At 45.3% G+C, this 12,927-nt stretch overlaps 1 protein-coding gene across 1 annotated transcript; it reads left to right on the forward strand.

The window, feature by feature from the left end:
• Positions 1-320: 320 nt before the first annotated feature.
• Positions 321-10,480, forward strand: LOC106588663 (glycoprotein endo-alpha-1,2-mannosidase-like protein). The gene is made up of 4 exons (XM_014177868.3): positions 321-1,742; positions 1,984-2,093; positions 6,404-6,480; positions 8,176-10,480. The coding sequence occupies exons 1-4, from the start codon at positions 1,235-1,237 to the stop codon at positions 8,810-8,812; spliced, it is 1,332 nt and encodes a 443-aa protein (XP_014033343.1). The 5' UTR covers positions 321-1,234; the 3' UTR covers positions 8,813-10,480.
• The last annotated feature ends 2,447 nt before the right edge of the window (positions 10,481-12,927 follow it).

Consider the following 12,927-nt stretch of genomic DNA (forward strand, 5'->3'; position numbering starts at 1 on the left):
TAAGTCAATGTGTCCATATTGTAACATATAGCCCACATAGCCTATAGTGTGAACAGGCAACTGATCCGTGAGAGAAAGGCTTTGAAATAGGAGGATCTTTTGAAATAGAAGGACAGCAAGAGAATGCAACGTAGCCTACTTCTATCCATAGATACTGAGTTAAAGTAACCATATAGGCTACCCATTGGTTCCACGCGCGGTCTGTTTTCCTCTCAAGGCAGTGCGCGGGGTAAATCCATAGATTTTAAAACCAGGGTTAATCCCTCCCACTCTGCTCGCCCCCGCATCGCACCATCGAGCGCTGTGCTCAGCCTCCTCCTCCTTCTCCTGCTGTGTGTGGCGAGAAAACGATAGATAGAAAAACGGTCTGCCTAAAACCGCAAATCGACCTAGCGCAGACTATTAAATGTCGACCAATTCTACCGTTCTGAAAATGTGATGGATTATAACGGTTTGCTCCCGGAAGAGCAGGTTCAAATGCATAATCAAGGTAGATAAGAGACGCGGATAAACAAGGGGTAGGGGTAGCACGCGAGCGGAGAGCAATTGCAGAAGACAAAGGTAACTGTGCTGCGAACTCTGTGATGAATTAACAGTCTAGAAGAGCAGCTGGGAGTGTGGAGGCACAGTTTGAAAAAAAAACTCGAGAGATTGGCTTTTGAAATGCGAACAGAGCGACATGCTTTCTCTGTTTCTCTCAGTGGAATCCACAAATGAACTCTCGGCGGTCGGAAAGCATAAAAACCCTAATATGACGATGCCCTGAAATGGTAATGACAGTCAGTCGTTAGGTGAAGCTAAACCTTAATGCTAGAGACATATATGCTATTCGTGGATAGAAGCAGAAAACTAAACACAAAGAAGAGATTCGTTTCAAAACACATTACCAGGAAATGATGATGCTTTGACAGGCTATATCTTAGATGTTTGAAGGGACATGCATTTGATTCTTTGCGTTCCAAGTCAGACATCGAACTCAAGCCACGAACGCTGGCACTGAACTCTACGACGAAACGCACAAACCTCTGTAGAGATTGCGTGGCTTTTCCCACATTTTTCTCATGCCAAGTGTGTATACTTGAAGACTTCACATGTTGATGGAAGAGACTGACATAGCTCTAACGACGCTATAGTTTCGACGAAAGCACTCGACGGATTGGCTGTCCATTCACCTCAGCACCTCAGCACAGAGCGTTCTACCAGGCTCCCTTCAGCACTACGGACAGCTACCAAAATGACACGGTTGCGCAAGAAAGCTTTCATTGCACTTTTCTTATTCACCCTCTTCATCTTCGGGACCATGATGGGCCTCAGAACACTGAAACCCAGCGAGGGGTTCTCAGACCTGGCCCCGGGAATGGGAGAGTTTGTGGGGGAAAGAGGAGGCGACCGGCGACGGCCAGTTTCAAACGACATGGTAGTTTCCCCTGGTCAGTCCCATCTAGCCAGCGACACCAAAGTCGTCTTCACAAAATCCGACCGTGACTACAGTATATTCTACGACGTACAAATCTTCTATTACCTATGGTACGGCAACCCACAGATGGACGGTAAATATATTCACTGGGACCATGTTCTAGTACCGCACTGGGACCCTAAGATCGCCGCCAGCCACGCCAAAGGAAGACACACTCCTCCAGAGGACATAGCGTCGAGTTTCTACCCGGAACTAGGACCATACAGTTCCAGAGACCCCGCCGTGCTGGAGTCACACATGTCGCAGATTGAAGCGGCTGCAGCAGGTAAGGGATTTCGGCACCAGTAACCCATCCAAACTGAAATATCATTATCAAGCGGTGTCCTGGACATGAAACTGTAGCTCTCAAATATTGACGTAGCTTCACTTAAACTCCCCCATTCAATCTGCACCAATGTTGTGCGCCTAATGCGTTTGAGCTTTCATATGAAAGGGGATGTGTTATAGACTTACCCTTCTGTCAATAGTCATACCAGAGACTGTCCTCACTAACTGTTTCGCCCCAGGGGTACTGGTTCTGTCTTGGTACCCGCCTGGCATTGCAGACAACCATGGTGAGCCATGTGAAGACCTGGTGCCTGCTGTGATGGACGCTGCCCACAGACACAGCATCAAGGTAACTGGTGAGAGAACCGGTATGTTTTCACACTTTCTGGTGCTTTACTGAATACATAAATGTCTGGCTACAGGGTTGGGGTCGAATCCATTCCAATTCAGTTCATTGGAATTTCAGTTTTCTTCTGGAATGGACTGAATTCAAAAGGAATTGGCCTCAACCCTGGCTGGCTGACTGGCCGTCTGGCAGTGATGATTGGTTGGTAGGTGCTTAAGGGTTATGTTGTTCACTCAGATCCTAAACTTGAGATTCAGAAAATAGACCTACATTCTTCTGCAACAGTCTGTCACAAGAGACTACGTTAACTTAGACCTTTGTCGTGGTAGTCTAAGTGAGTATCAGTCCTGGCCTTTGTACCTAACTAAATACATAGACTTTGAAATATTCACACTCCAAAAACAGCCACTGTGTATGTATAAATTCACTGTGTTCCCTCGAAGACAAACGCAATGCATTGCTTTTTTAGGGTGAAGTGTAGGATGTTGGTTTTGGAATGTATTTTCTTTGCCTAAAACCATCTGTTCTAGCCCACTTTCTTCCTCCATCTTGTATATTATTGATGTAGTCAGAGAAAACACATTTCTTCAACAACCTCCCAAGTCTTTGGGTGCTTCACAAGGTCCTCTGAAGGCAGACTTTTTTTTCTTCAGTATTTTAAAAACGAAGAAAGACCGTTTCCAATTGACGGAGGAGTAACACAGGGGATACCGTTCAAGGCGCTGTTGTACTGTTTGACTTTCAGTCTATTGAAGCAATTAGAGATGTTCTGTACACGCACGCACACACACACACAGCATTGGCCTCAAAGGCATAACTGGGGCTGATCGTGCAGCCTGAGGCCTGTGTGCATGGCATGAAATGGTCTCTCTCTCACACACACACACACACACACACACACACACACACACACACACACACACACACACACACACACACACACACCAATAGCATGCAGTACAGTGCATGCAGTTAGTTAAATATAGCCCAAGGTTCTTCTGTCCACCCGCTTTCATATGTAGAATATGGCAGGCTTACATTGGCAGAAGACAGTGCAGACTTTACTTCCAACAGTGTGTGTAGTGTGGAATTGAATGAATAATGAGAAGTACTGTAGGTCTGTGTGGGACTTACACAACAGTAACGGTTTGTATCTCTGTATGACTAACCTGAGGGCTAACGCTGCAATGTTCTGTTCCAACCAGTGTTGTAGAATCACTGCCACACAGGAATTATAGGTTGAGGAAGAGGGACTGAGAGATCTCTTTCCTTCCATACTTCCTCAGTGCAACTGTGCCGACGTGTGTCTTTTCTACTCATATAGCCTTTAATATGCACACTCACTGTTCCATTCACCCACTTTGTTTACATGATCATTACCTTAAATCAGGAATAAGAATATACAGAGCCTAATGTGTAAACATTATACTGCCTCAGGCCTAGTTTATTATTACTTCTCACAAAAGAAACCTATGACAAAACAAACATCTGTGTTAAATATTTAGATGTTTCAATAACGATCAACGTCCCCAGTTTACAGTAAGTAAGTTTACAGTAAGTAAGTTTACAGTAAGCGTAGCTACACCTAAGGGCAGAATGCTAATAGGATAATCTGTTTCCACTACACAGCACAACGTGTGAACAAACAAACTGAAAAACAGCTTCTCATCTCCTGTCCACACACACACCACACACACACACACACACACACAGTTTATTCAGCTGAGGAAAGGGACAGATTAAACAGCACATCAGCTCACCTTGCCGCTCGGCCTTTCTGACTTCAAAACCAGCAAAGACACAAACTGACAGCTCGGCGAGCGAGTGAGCCTGGTCGCTGCCGTGCCAAACACAGTGTTGCCATGGAAACTCTTTATGAAAGAGAGCCAGAGAGAGGGAGTGGGTGTTCTTTCCTTTCTATGTAGCCCGCCACGCTCCTTCATGGCTCCACGGTTCTATCAGTGGTTGTCAGTGAGCTGAAGTAGACCTTTTGCTATTACAGCAGCTGAGGTAAACTTCCTAGTCCTCAGGCAGTTTAACCCTGGTTCCAAATCTGTTTGTGCTGTCACGACAATGACCGTAGGTGTAGGCTATACAGCCCAAACAGACATGGGATCAGGCTAGTCTAACCCTGGGGTGAGAGAGGGCAGCCATCACTCAGCAGTATATCAGCCCTGCTGCCACAGTCCCATTCATGTCATTTGGATCATTCACAGTAATCTGTGTCACTCAGCAATCAGTCATTTGAATGCTGTGAGACTCCCTGTTGATCCTTCAAGGTGTGGTATGTGGACTGTGGATCAGATCCAGGTCTCCCTTGAAAGATTGTTTTGAAACCTCAAGGGATTTCATCCTGGTTGGATGTATAGACCTTATATGTATGCCATCTACTGTATCTCCAAGTAAGGCCCTTGTGTGGTTCATTGAAAGGTTGGCAGGCATTGTCTCTCAGTTGCAGCAAAGACAGAGGCACAGAGAGAAAACGGCCTTAGATAATACTTTAAGGTAGAGAGAATTATTGCCTTAAAGTAGAGAGCAGTATCGTGCTTATTATCTCCAGAAGATAAAGTTCACTGCAGTACCACTGGCAGGAATATCACTCCAAATTACTGTTCTTTTCTTAAAGGAGGATCACTTAAGACATGACAGAGAGGGTGAGGTCCTGAGTTTGGATATTGGATATGACCGCTGGGAGCTAAGGATCTCTGCTTCAGTGGTTCGCTCTTCCTCTTCCTCCCTCCAGTCTTTTTATTCATTTTAAGAACTTAGCTCCTGCCCTGTGCCATTCTATCACCTTATATCTTTACACTTGGGATACAAGCTCTCACATCGGCAGGCAGGCACATGCACGCACGCACGCACGCACACACACACACTCCCTGGAGTCAGAGAAGGATTTATAGATGATCTGCCAGTTATAAGCAATCTCTGATTGGCTGATCCCAGCCCGGAGACCTCTGACATTTTAGTCTGATAGGGTCAATTTCATCTGTTATTCTGGAAGGACACTGGAGTCCATGACATTTGATTAAACACATATTGCCCATGAATTTCCTGAGGAACAGGTTCTATACTCTTTGGAAAAGAGGAGAACCCTTTTTGGTTCCAGGTAGAACTCTTTTGTGATCCATGTAGAAACCTCTCTGGAAAGGGTTCTACATGGAACTCATGTCACAGGCGTCAGAATGAGTAGACCAAGGTGCAGCATGGAATACGTTCATCTTGTAGTTTTAATGAAAGAAGAATGAACACTTACAAATTAAACCAAAAAATGACAGCAGACAGTTCAGTCGGGTACTTTACAACTAAACGGAAAATAACTACCCACAAAACACAAAGGAAAAACAGGCTGCCTAAGTATGGCTTCCAATCAGAGACAACGATAGACACCTGCCTCTGATTGGAAACCATACCCTGCCAAAACATAGAAAACCGAACATAGAATGCCCACCCACCTATCACACCCTGGCCTAGCTAAACGGAGAAAACACAGCTCTCCTAGGTCAGAGCGTGACATCGTAAGGGTTCTACCTGGAACCAAAAAGGTTTATTCAAAGGGTTTTCCTATTGGGACAGCCGAAGAACCCTTTTAGGTCCTAAATAACACTTTTCCTAAAAGTGTACTATTTACCGATGGATATGCCAGTTGGAGGACAACATGGCGAAATGCATTCATTATGAACAATAATCAGAATCACTTTATTCGCAAAGTACATTTACACATACCCAGAATTTAACTTAGTGAGAAGGTGCTGCCATGAAGACTTTGTGTCTGTATTCTGTTTGTACAAAGTCAATATACAGAACATACTGTATAATACAATCTTTAAAAAAAGGTGCTATCTAGAACATAAAAGGGTTCTTTGGCTGTCCCCATAAGAGAACCATTTGAAAACCCCTTTTGGGTTCCATGTAGAACCCTTTCCACAGAGGGTTCTACATGAAACCAAAAATGGCTCTACCTGGAACCAGAAAGAATTATCCTACGGGAACAGCTGAATAACCCTTTTTTCTAACAGTGTAAAAATACAGTGACCTTGTTGGAAAGCGAGGTATCGACAGTACATATTCTTTCTCTATGCCAGTGCATTGAACAGTCAATGCCTTACTGCATTTCAATACATCAAATGGCAACATGCTGATATACTAACGAATGTGAACATTGCTTTTCATATCGTCTTCATTTACAGGACAGTGTTTACATTCAAGTGGTATACTAATGTTTCAAAGACTATGACAATGCGTACTGCAGACAGTATTGTCCTCTTTATTAAGAGTTTATAATGATCAGTATCTGTGCTCTGTTCACACAGGTGGCGTTCCACATCCAGCCGTACAAGGGACGGACTGACCTCAGCATGCACGAGAACATCAAATACATCATTGACAAGTAGGTTGACCTTCCACTGTCCTGTGCATCAACATGTCCTCTTCTCTCTCTCACGACATCATTCACAATTAGGTCAGTCTTAAACAATTCATATCTCTCTCCATTCCTCTTCTCTCACTCGCTCTCTCTAGATCATTTACATTGTTTTGTCATTTAGCAGACACTGGAATCCAGAGCGATTTACAGTAGTGAGTGTATACATTTTCATACGGGTCCCCCGTGGGAACCGAACCCACAACCCTGGCATTGAAAGCGCCATGCTCTACCAACTGAGCTACACGTTAACAAGCAGGTTGAACTTCAACTGTTCTGTACATCCACTTCCTCTAGCCAGCCACTCCATTTCTCCACCCTATCTCCATCCTCACTCCCCCCTTCTCTCTCTCTCAAACAGATTAAGATGTTCTTATCACTTACTTTAAGCCAAAGGTCAGAGCTCTGCTTTCCATGTCAATTTCCAGTGACTTTGATCTGGAGAAATCGGAGTCTTCTTCTGGTCTAAAGGAGTTGAGAGAAAGCGGCCTTTGTCCTGATTTCACTTTCATTTTTAGAGTATTACTCCGAGGGCTTGAGACAATTGATAGTGCCACTAAAAGATTAGTACCTGTGGGAAAATGTCTGAAAATAGTTTGGCTTTGGAAGAGAAGTAGTAGCCTGCAGGTCCCAGATCTATTTGTGCAGTCTTGTCAACTCCTATGGTCATTGTCATGCCAAACATATTTATAACAACGACTATACCCATGTAGGACCTTCATTTGTGCCAGTTTGCTACAGCAGGAAAATAATCCTGCAGCAATAGGTATGTGAATTATTATGTGGATAAAAATGCATGGACATTTTTGTAGGGGTTGATACACTTTTCGTAAGGGAAAATCAAGTTTGAAATTTCAAAGTGGAAATGACAAACTTTAGAAGCATTTTTAACCCTCAAATACACTACACGTTTAACATTTCCTGCATTGCAAGAAAGTTCTCCTGCTACAGGGTGATCAAATTAAGATCTTACATTTGTAGGAGCCGGTTACAGTGCACCAACAGATCAAGACCAGGCTAGACCAGTAGAGGACAGAAATATGAATATGAGATGTTTTATATAATGAGGCATGATAGTGATCCACCTTAACATTGTCGCAAACTTTAGACACCCTCTGTGGTAGGGCGGTAGGGTTAGCGTATCATAGTCAAGCTAACTGAACAGTGATGATCGTGACTGAGGCCAACTTCTGCAAAAGCAACTGTGCTAGCCATCTGCCTGAAAATAAACCACAGAGAGAATGAGAGATAGAGGGGGGAGTACAGTTATAAATGCTGATCTCTCCATCTACAGTGTTCACACATTCCAAATTTGCTCTTGAAAATAATAGCACCATGTCACATAATAGCATTTTCTGTAGACATCTGGCACTTCACTCAATTGAGAACCCTTGTGTTGGCAGAACCTTCTGCTTTGTAACAAGTGTAAAAAAAAACAAAAAACAACACACTTATATAATAATCTCTGACTGTAAAATCGAATCACCCATGTGGGTGATACACATTGGGAGTGGAAGATTGGCTACCTATGGAGTCATGATATGTTTTTCATCTTGCTTGTTCACTTATCTATAAAAATAAGTGTGATTTGTATGTATACTGCAATTCAGCTACTAGCTGCATAAGTAAACATGAACTAAAGTAAAAATCTTTACCTCATAGGTATGGGAACCATGGTGCCTTCTACCGCTTCAGGTCAACCAAAGGGCGGATCCTTCCTCTGTTCTACATCTACGACTCCTACCTGACCCCGCCGGAGGCCTGGGCCGACCTGCTCCACCCCGCCGGCACCCACACCCTCCGCGGCACGCCCTACGACGGCGTCTTCCTCGCCCTGGTCGTAGAGGAACGCCACAAACACGACATCCTGGCCGGTGGCTTCGACGGCATGTATACATACTTCGCCTCCAACGGCTTCTCCTTCGGCTCCTCTCACCAGAACTGGAAGGCGGTCAAGGACTTCTGTGACGGTAACAACCTGCTGTTTGTGCCCAGCGCCGGGCCGGGATACGTCGACACCGCAGTGAGGCCATGGAACAACCACAACACGAGGAACAGGGTCAACGGTCGCTATTACGAGACCAGCCTACAGGCTGCGCTGTCGGTGCGGCCGGAGATCGTGACCATCACGTCCTTCAACGAGTGGCATGAGGGGACACAGATTGAGAAGGCGGTGCCCAGGAAGACGGTGACCCGGCTGTATCTGGACTACCAGCCCCACCGGTCAGATCTGTACCTGGAACTCACCAGGAAGTGGGCCGAACACTTCAACAAGGAGAAAGACAAGTGGCTCATGTAGAGGACAGGAGTCCTGACTGGACTGGGTTGATGGGAATAATACCTTTTGGGTGTGACTGGAGCAAGTATAACTGAGGAGCTTTTCACACTATTGAGCTGAGCCAAACCAAGCTGTACTGAGCTGTCCTGGTTAGTGGTTACTATCCACCACAGTTGCTGGAAACTGCTGAAAAGAAAAAAAAATGGAAAGAAAATAGCACAGCCAAAACAGTTTGTTTCAGCATGGTAGTGAGAAAAGGGTAGGAGTGGCCTCATTGCTGGGTATTCTGGGTCCTTGTGAATATAAACCATATTTATTTTGACAGTGAAGCAAAAATGTGTTAATTTGGCCCCATACTCCAGCATTTTGGATTTGAGATCAAATGTTTTTAATATGAGGTGACAGTACAGCATGTCACCTTTTATGTGATGGTATTTTCATACATATCTGTTTTACCGTTTAGAAATTAAACACCTGAATGTATCGAGTCCCCTCCCCATTCAAATACATTTTTTTCTTCTCATAAGTATTTGGACAAATTCACTTATAGCATATTAAAGTATTCAAAAGTTTAGTATTTGGTCCTATATTCATAGCACGCAATGACTACGTCAAGCTAGTGACTAAACTTGTTGGATGCATTTGCAGTTTGTTTTGGTTGTGTTACAATTTGTTTTGCCCAATGGTGAATAATGTACTGCAGTCACTTTTATTGTAAATAAGAATAGAAGATGTTTCTGAACACTTCTACATTAATGTGGATGCTGCCACGATTATGGATAGTAATGAATATATCCTGAATAATGATGAGTGAGAAAGTTAGAGGACCAAAGATCATACCCACCCCAAAAATGCTAACCTCCCCTGTTATTGGTAATGGTCAGAGCTTAGCATATCATTTTTTTGGGGGGGGGGTATACACTTTTGTCCAAATACTTATAAGAATTATTTTTGTATTCAAATGGGGGGACTACATACACAAAAGTGCTTTCATTTCTAAACTGTAAAACAGATATGTATGAAAATGCCCTCAAAAAAAAGGTGACATTCCGTAGTCGCCTCATATGAAACATTTGATCTCAATTCCAAAATGTTGGAGTATAGAGCCAAAATGTACACATTTTATCTTCACTGTCCAAATAAATACAAGTAGCGTATGCTTTTTACTGGAGCAAATGGGACTGAGACTGCTCACACCATTGACTTAGCAACAATTCCACCTGGCCTATCAGAGGGCAAGATGAAGGTTCCACTATATTGCTTACACCTATCCAATCCTCTCAGATCTGCAAAAGCATCTAGGGGGAGGGGGCACACTCATGATTGAACCGGTCTCTGTTTTCGTCAACTCTTCTGTTCTTCTCTCAAATGAACTTTTCCAGTGATGTGAATTTCATCCCGATACCAGTTATTATTATTTTTTTTTACATCTGAAAACACAACACAAATACTTGTGTACAAAGTTTCATTGGTTGGTTTACGTCAACCTATGTTAGTGCCAAGAAATAGCCTGTTTTGAGTGACTTAAGTCTATTCCTTTCAGAAGAGTTCTGTTGTGATGAACGCCACAGTAATAATATAGCAACTGGGGTTTGTGTAGTGTGGGTGAGCTTTGAGACTTTCTGACATTGAGGACTTATTCTTTCCTGTATTACTTTTAAATGGTGAAAAATAAACGTATTGTCTGGTTACTATGTGGGAATCTTTGGTGTGTTTGAAATAGGGTGGTTTCGACTCAACCGAATCAGCACGGGTCAGAACCACCATCTGGGAAGGAGCCTGTCCTGTAACACACTTCTATCATTGTCAAGCCGTAGCAGGCTGCCTGGTCCCTTCCCAACACACTGCACTAGCTACTTTACCACTCAGCTCAGGACAAATAGAAACCATGGGGCCAGTGCTGAGTCTCTGTCCTGCTCCACACACACACACTGCCCAAGCACATTAGCCGTTAACACCAACTAACCAACCAGGCGGTGCGGTTAGAAATGTCAGGCTTCACAGCACCGTGTGACGGCCGGCCCCGACACTCCTCATCATCACCGATCCTTCTAGTACCAGGTGACAGATCAGATGATGCGTTCATACCATTATAGCTTCCTGGTTCGTACTGGTTCGTACCTCAGAATTTCAACCGTAGAAGGGCAATGAACTGAGAGGGGAGAGATGAAGAAAGCGAGAGAGAAGAGAACGGGACAGAGAATCAAAGAGAGAGTGAAGCTAAGTAGAAGCAAGCTAGAAAAAACCGCCAACCCAAAAAATTGTATTTCCTTCTTTTAACTCAGTAACACTTTTAGAATATTGAGGTCATATGAAAACATTGTCCAACCTAATGTCCAGGGACAGAAAGTCACGCTAGAAAAAAATAAAGGCACGAGATACAGAGAGAGAGGAAATGCATCTAAACGGCAGCAGGGTTGGCCGGGGGGGGGGGGGGGGTGTCGTCGAGGGAATTCTGCCACTCAGAGAGTTCCAAACCAAAGCACTTAAAAACAGGAAGCCCATTAAGCTAGTTCAATAATGCAGAACATTCAAAGAGACACAATCAAGTGGATTTTTGTACGTTAAAAAACCAGTTCATCTTCAGAGCTCCACGGGGAGCCTGATGCAGACACCTCAGCTAACCTGTCCATCTGGTCACAATGTCAGTAAGTAAAACACTTACAGATAACATTATATCAAAAAATGACATGTTAAAACCAGTTCATCTTCAGAGCTCCACGGGGAGCCTGATGCAGACACCTCAGCTAACCTGTCCATCTGGTCACAATGTCAGTAAGTAAAACACTTACAGATAACATTATATCAAAAAATGACATGTTAAAAACAGTTATATTGTGAACATTGAAGAAAAATCAAATATTTTTTCTTTGTTAGTTTGCTAGTGTCTAAATGTACTGCACTGTATTGTTAGAGCAGCATTTGCTACTTACATCTCCCATTATTCGACATCCTTGAATACACAGAGATCATTTGCAGATTCAGAATGAAAGTACTGCATGATAGTCTGTTTTAACAACAGTGCTTTTTCTTTCTGCGCCATCAAAAATAAATGTCACCTTTAATGTTTCCAGTGGGACTGGATGTAAAGAGGAATGTTGCTACAGAGGATTTGTGCTCAAAGTCAACCGTTTTCCACACTACATTCAGCGGCCAGCCACTGTTCAGCCCAATTCATAATAGACCGCTATTCCGCTACCAGAATTAACCCGATCCAAACTGAAATGCAGCATATGATTGCTTTCTACCCTCAGCAACCAGTCTGGGGTTGGTTGGGTTACTATTGATTGAGGTTATGGGGACAGGGTATGGAGACCTGATCCTGAACTAGGTATTAACAACAGTAAGAGTTAAGTACACAGTACAGTGCATAGAGACACTTCAGTTGGATAAGGAACAGGAACAGTTAATCCAGTAAATCAAATATTGACTTTTCATGGGGGATGTACAGGTGGAGGTTGAGGCTGCTATGGTGAGGGGGCTGAGGTGGTGGGTCCTGGGGCTGAGGTGGTGGGTCCTGGGGCTGAGGTGGTGGGTCCTGGGGCTGAGTCCTGGGGCTGGGGTGGTGGGTCCTGGGGCTGGGGTGGTGGGTCCTGGGGCTGAGGGGGCTGGGGTGGTGGGTCCTGGGGCTGAGGGGGCTGGGGCGGTGGGTCCTGGGGCTGGGGCGGTGGGTCCTGGGGCTGGGGCGGTGGGGGCTGGGGGGGCTGGGGCTGAGGGGGCTGGGTCCTGGGGCTGAGGGGGCTGGGTCCTGGGGCTGAGGGGGCTGGGTCCTGGGGCTGAGGGGGCTGGGTCCTGGGGCTGAGGGGGCTGGGTCCTGGGGCTGGGGGGGCTGGGTCCTGGGGCTGGGGGGGCTGGGTCCTGGGGCTGGGGGGGCGGGTCCTGGGGCTGAGGGGGCGGGTCCTGGGGCTGAGGGGGCGGGTCCTGGGGCTGAGGGGGCGGGGTCCTGGGGCTGAGGGGGCGGGTCCTGGGTTGATGGGTCCTGGGGCTGAGGGGGCTGGGTCCTGGGGCTGAGGGGGCTGGGTCCTGGGGCTGAGGGGGCTGGGTCCTGGGGCTGAGGGGGCGGGTCCTGGGGCTGAGGGGGCGGGTCCTGGGGCTGAGGGGGCGGGTCCTGGGTTGATGGGTCCTGGGGCTGAGGG

This window comes from Salmo salar, chromosome 27, assembly GCF_965601325.2.
Source record: "Salmo salar chromosome 27, fSalSal1, whole genome shotgun sequence".
In the NCBI taxonomy this organism is placed as follows: Eukaryota; Metazoa; Chordata; class Actinopteri; order Salmoniformes; family Salmonidae; genus Salmo; species Salmo salar.

Excerpts from the sequence above, each read along its gene's own strand:
- LOC106588663 (XM_014177868.3), top strand. The coding sequence starts at position 1,235 with ATGACACGGTTGCGCAAGAAAGCTTTCATTGCACTTTTCTTATTCACC. Across the intron at positions 1,743-1,983 it reads GATTGAAGCGGCTGCAGCAG|GGGTACTGGTTCTGTCTTGG; the intron begins GTAAGGGATTTC and ends GTTTCGCCCCAG. Across the intron at positions 6,481-8,175 it reads ATCAAATACATCATTGACAA|GTATGGGAACCATGGTGCCT; the intron begins GTAGGTTGACCT and ends TTTACCTCATAG.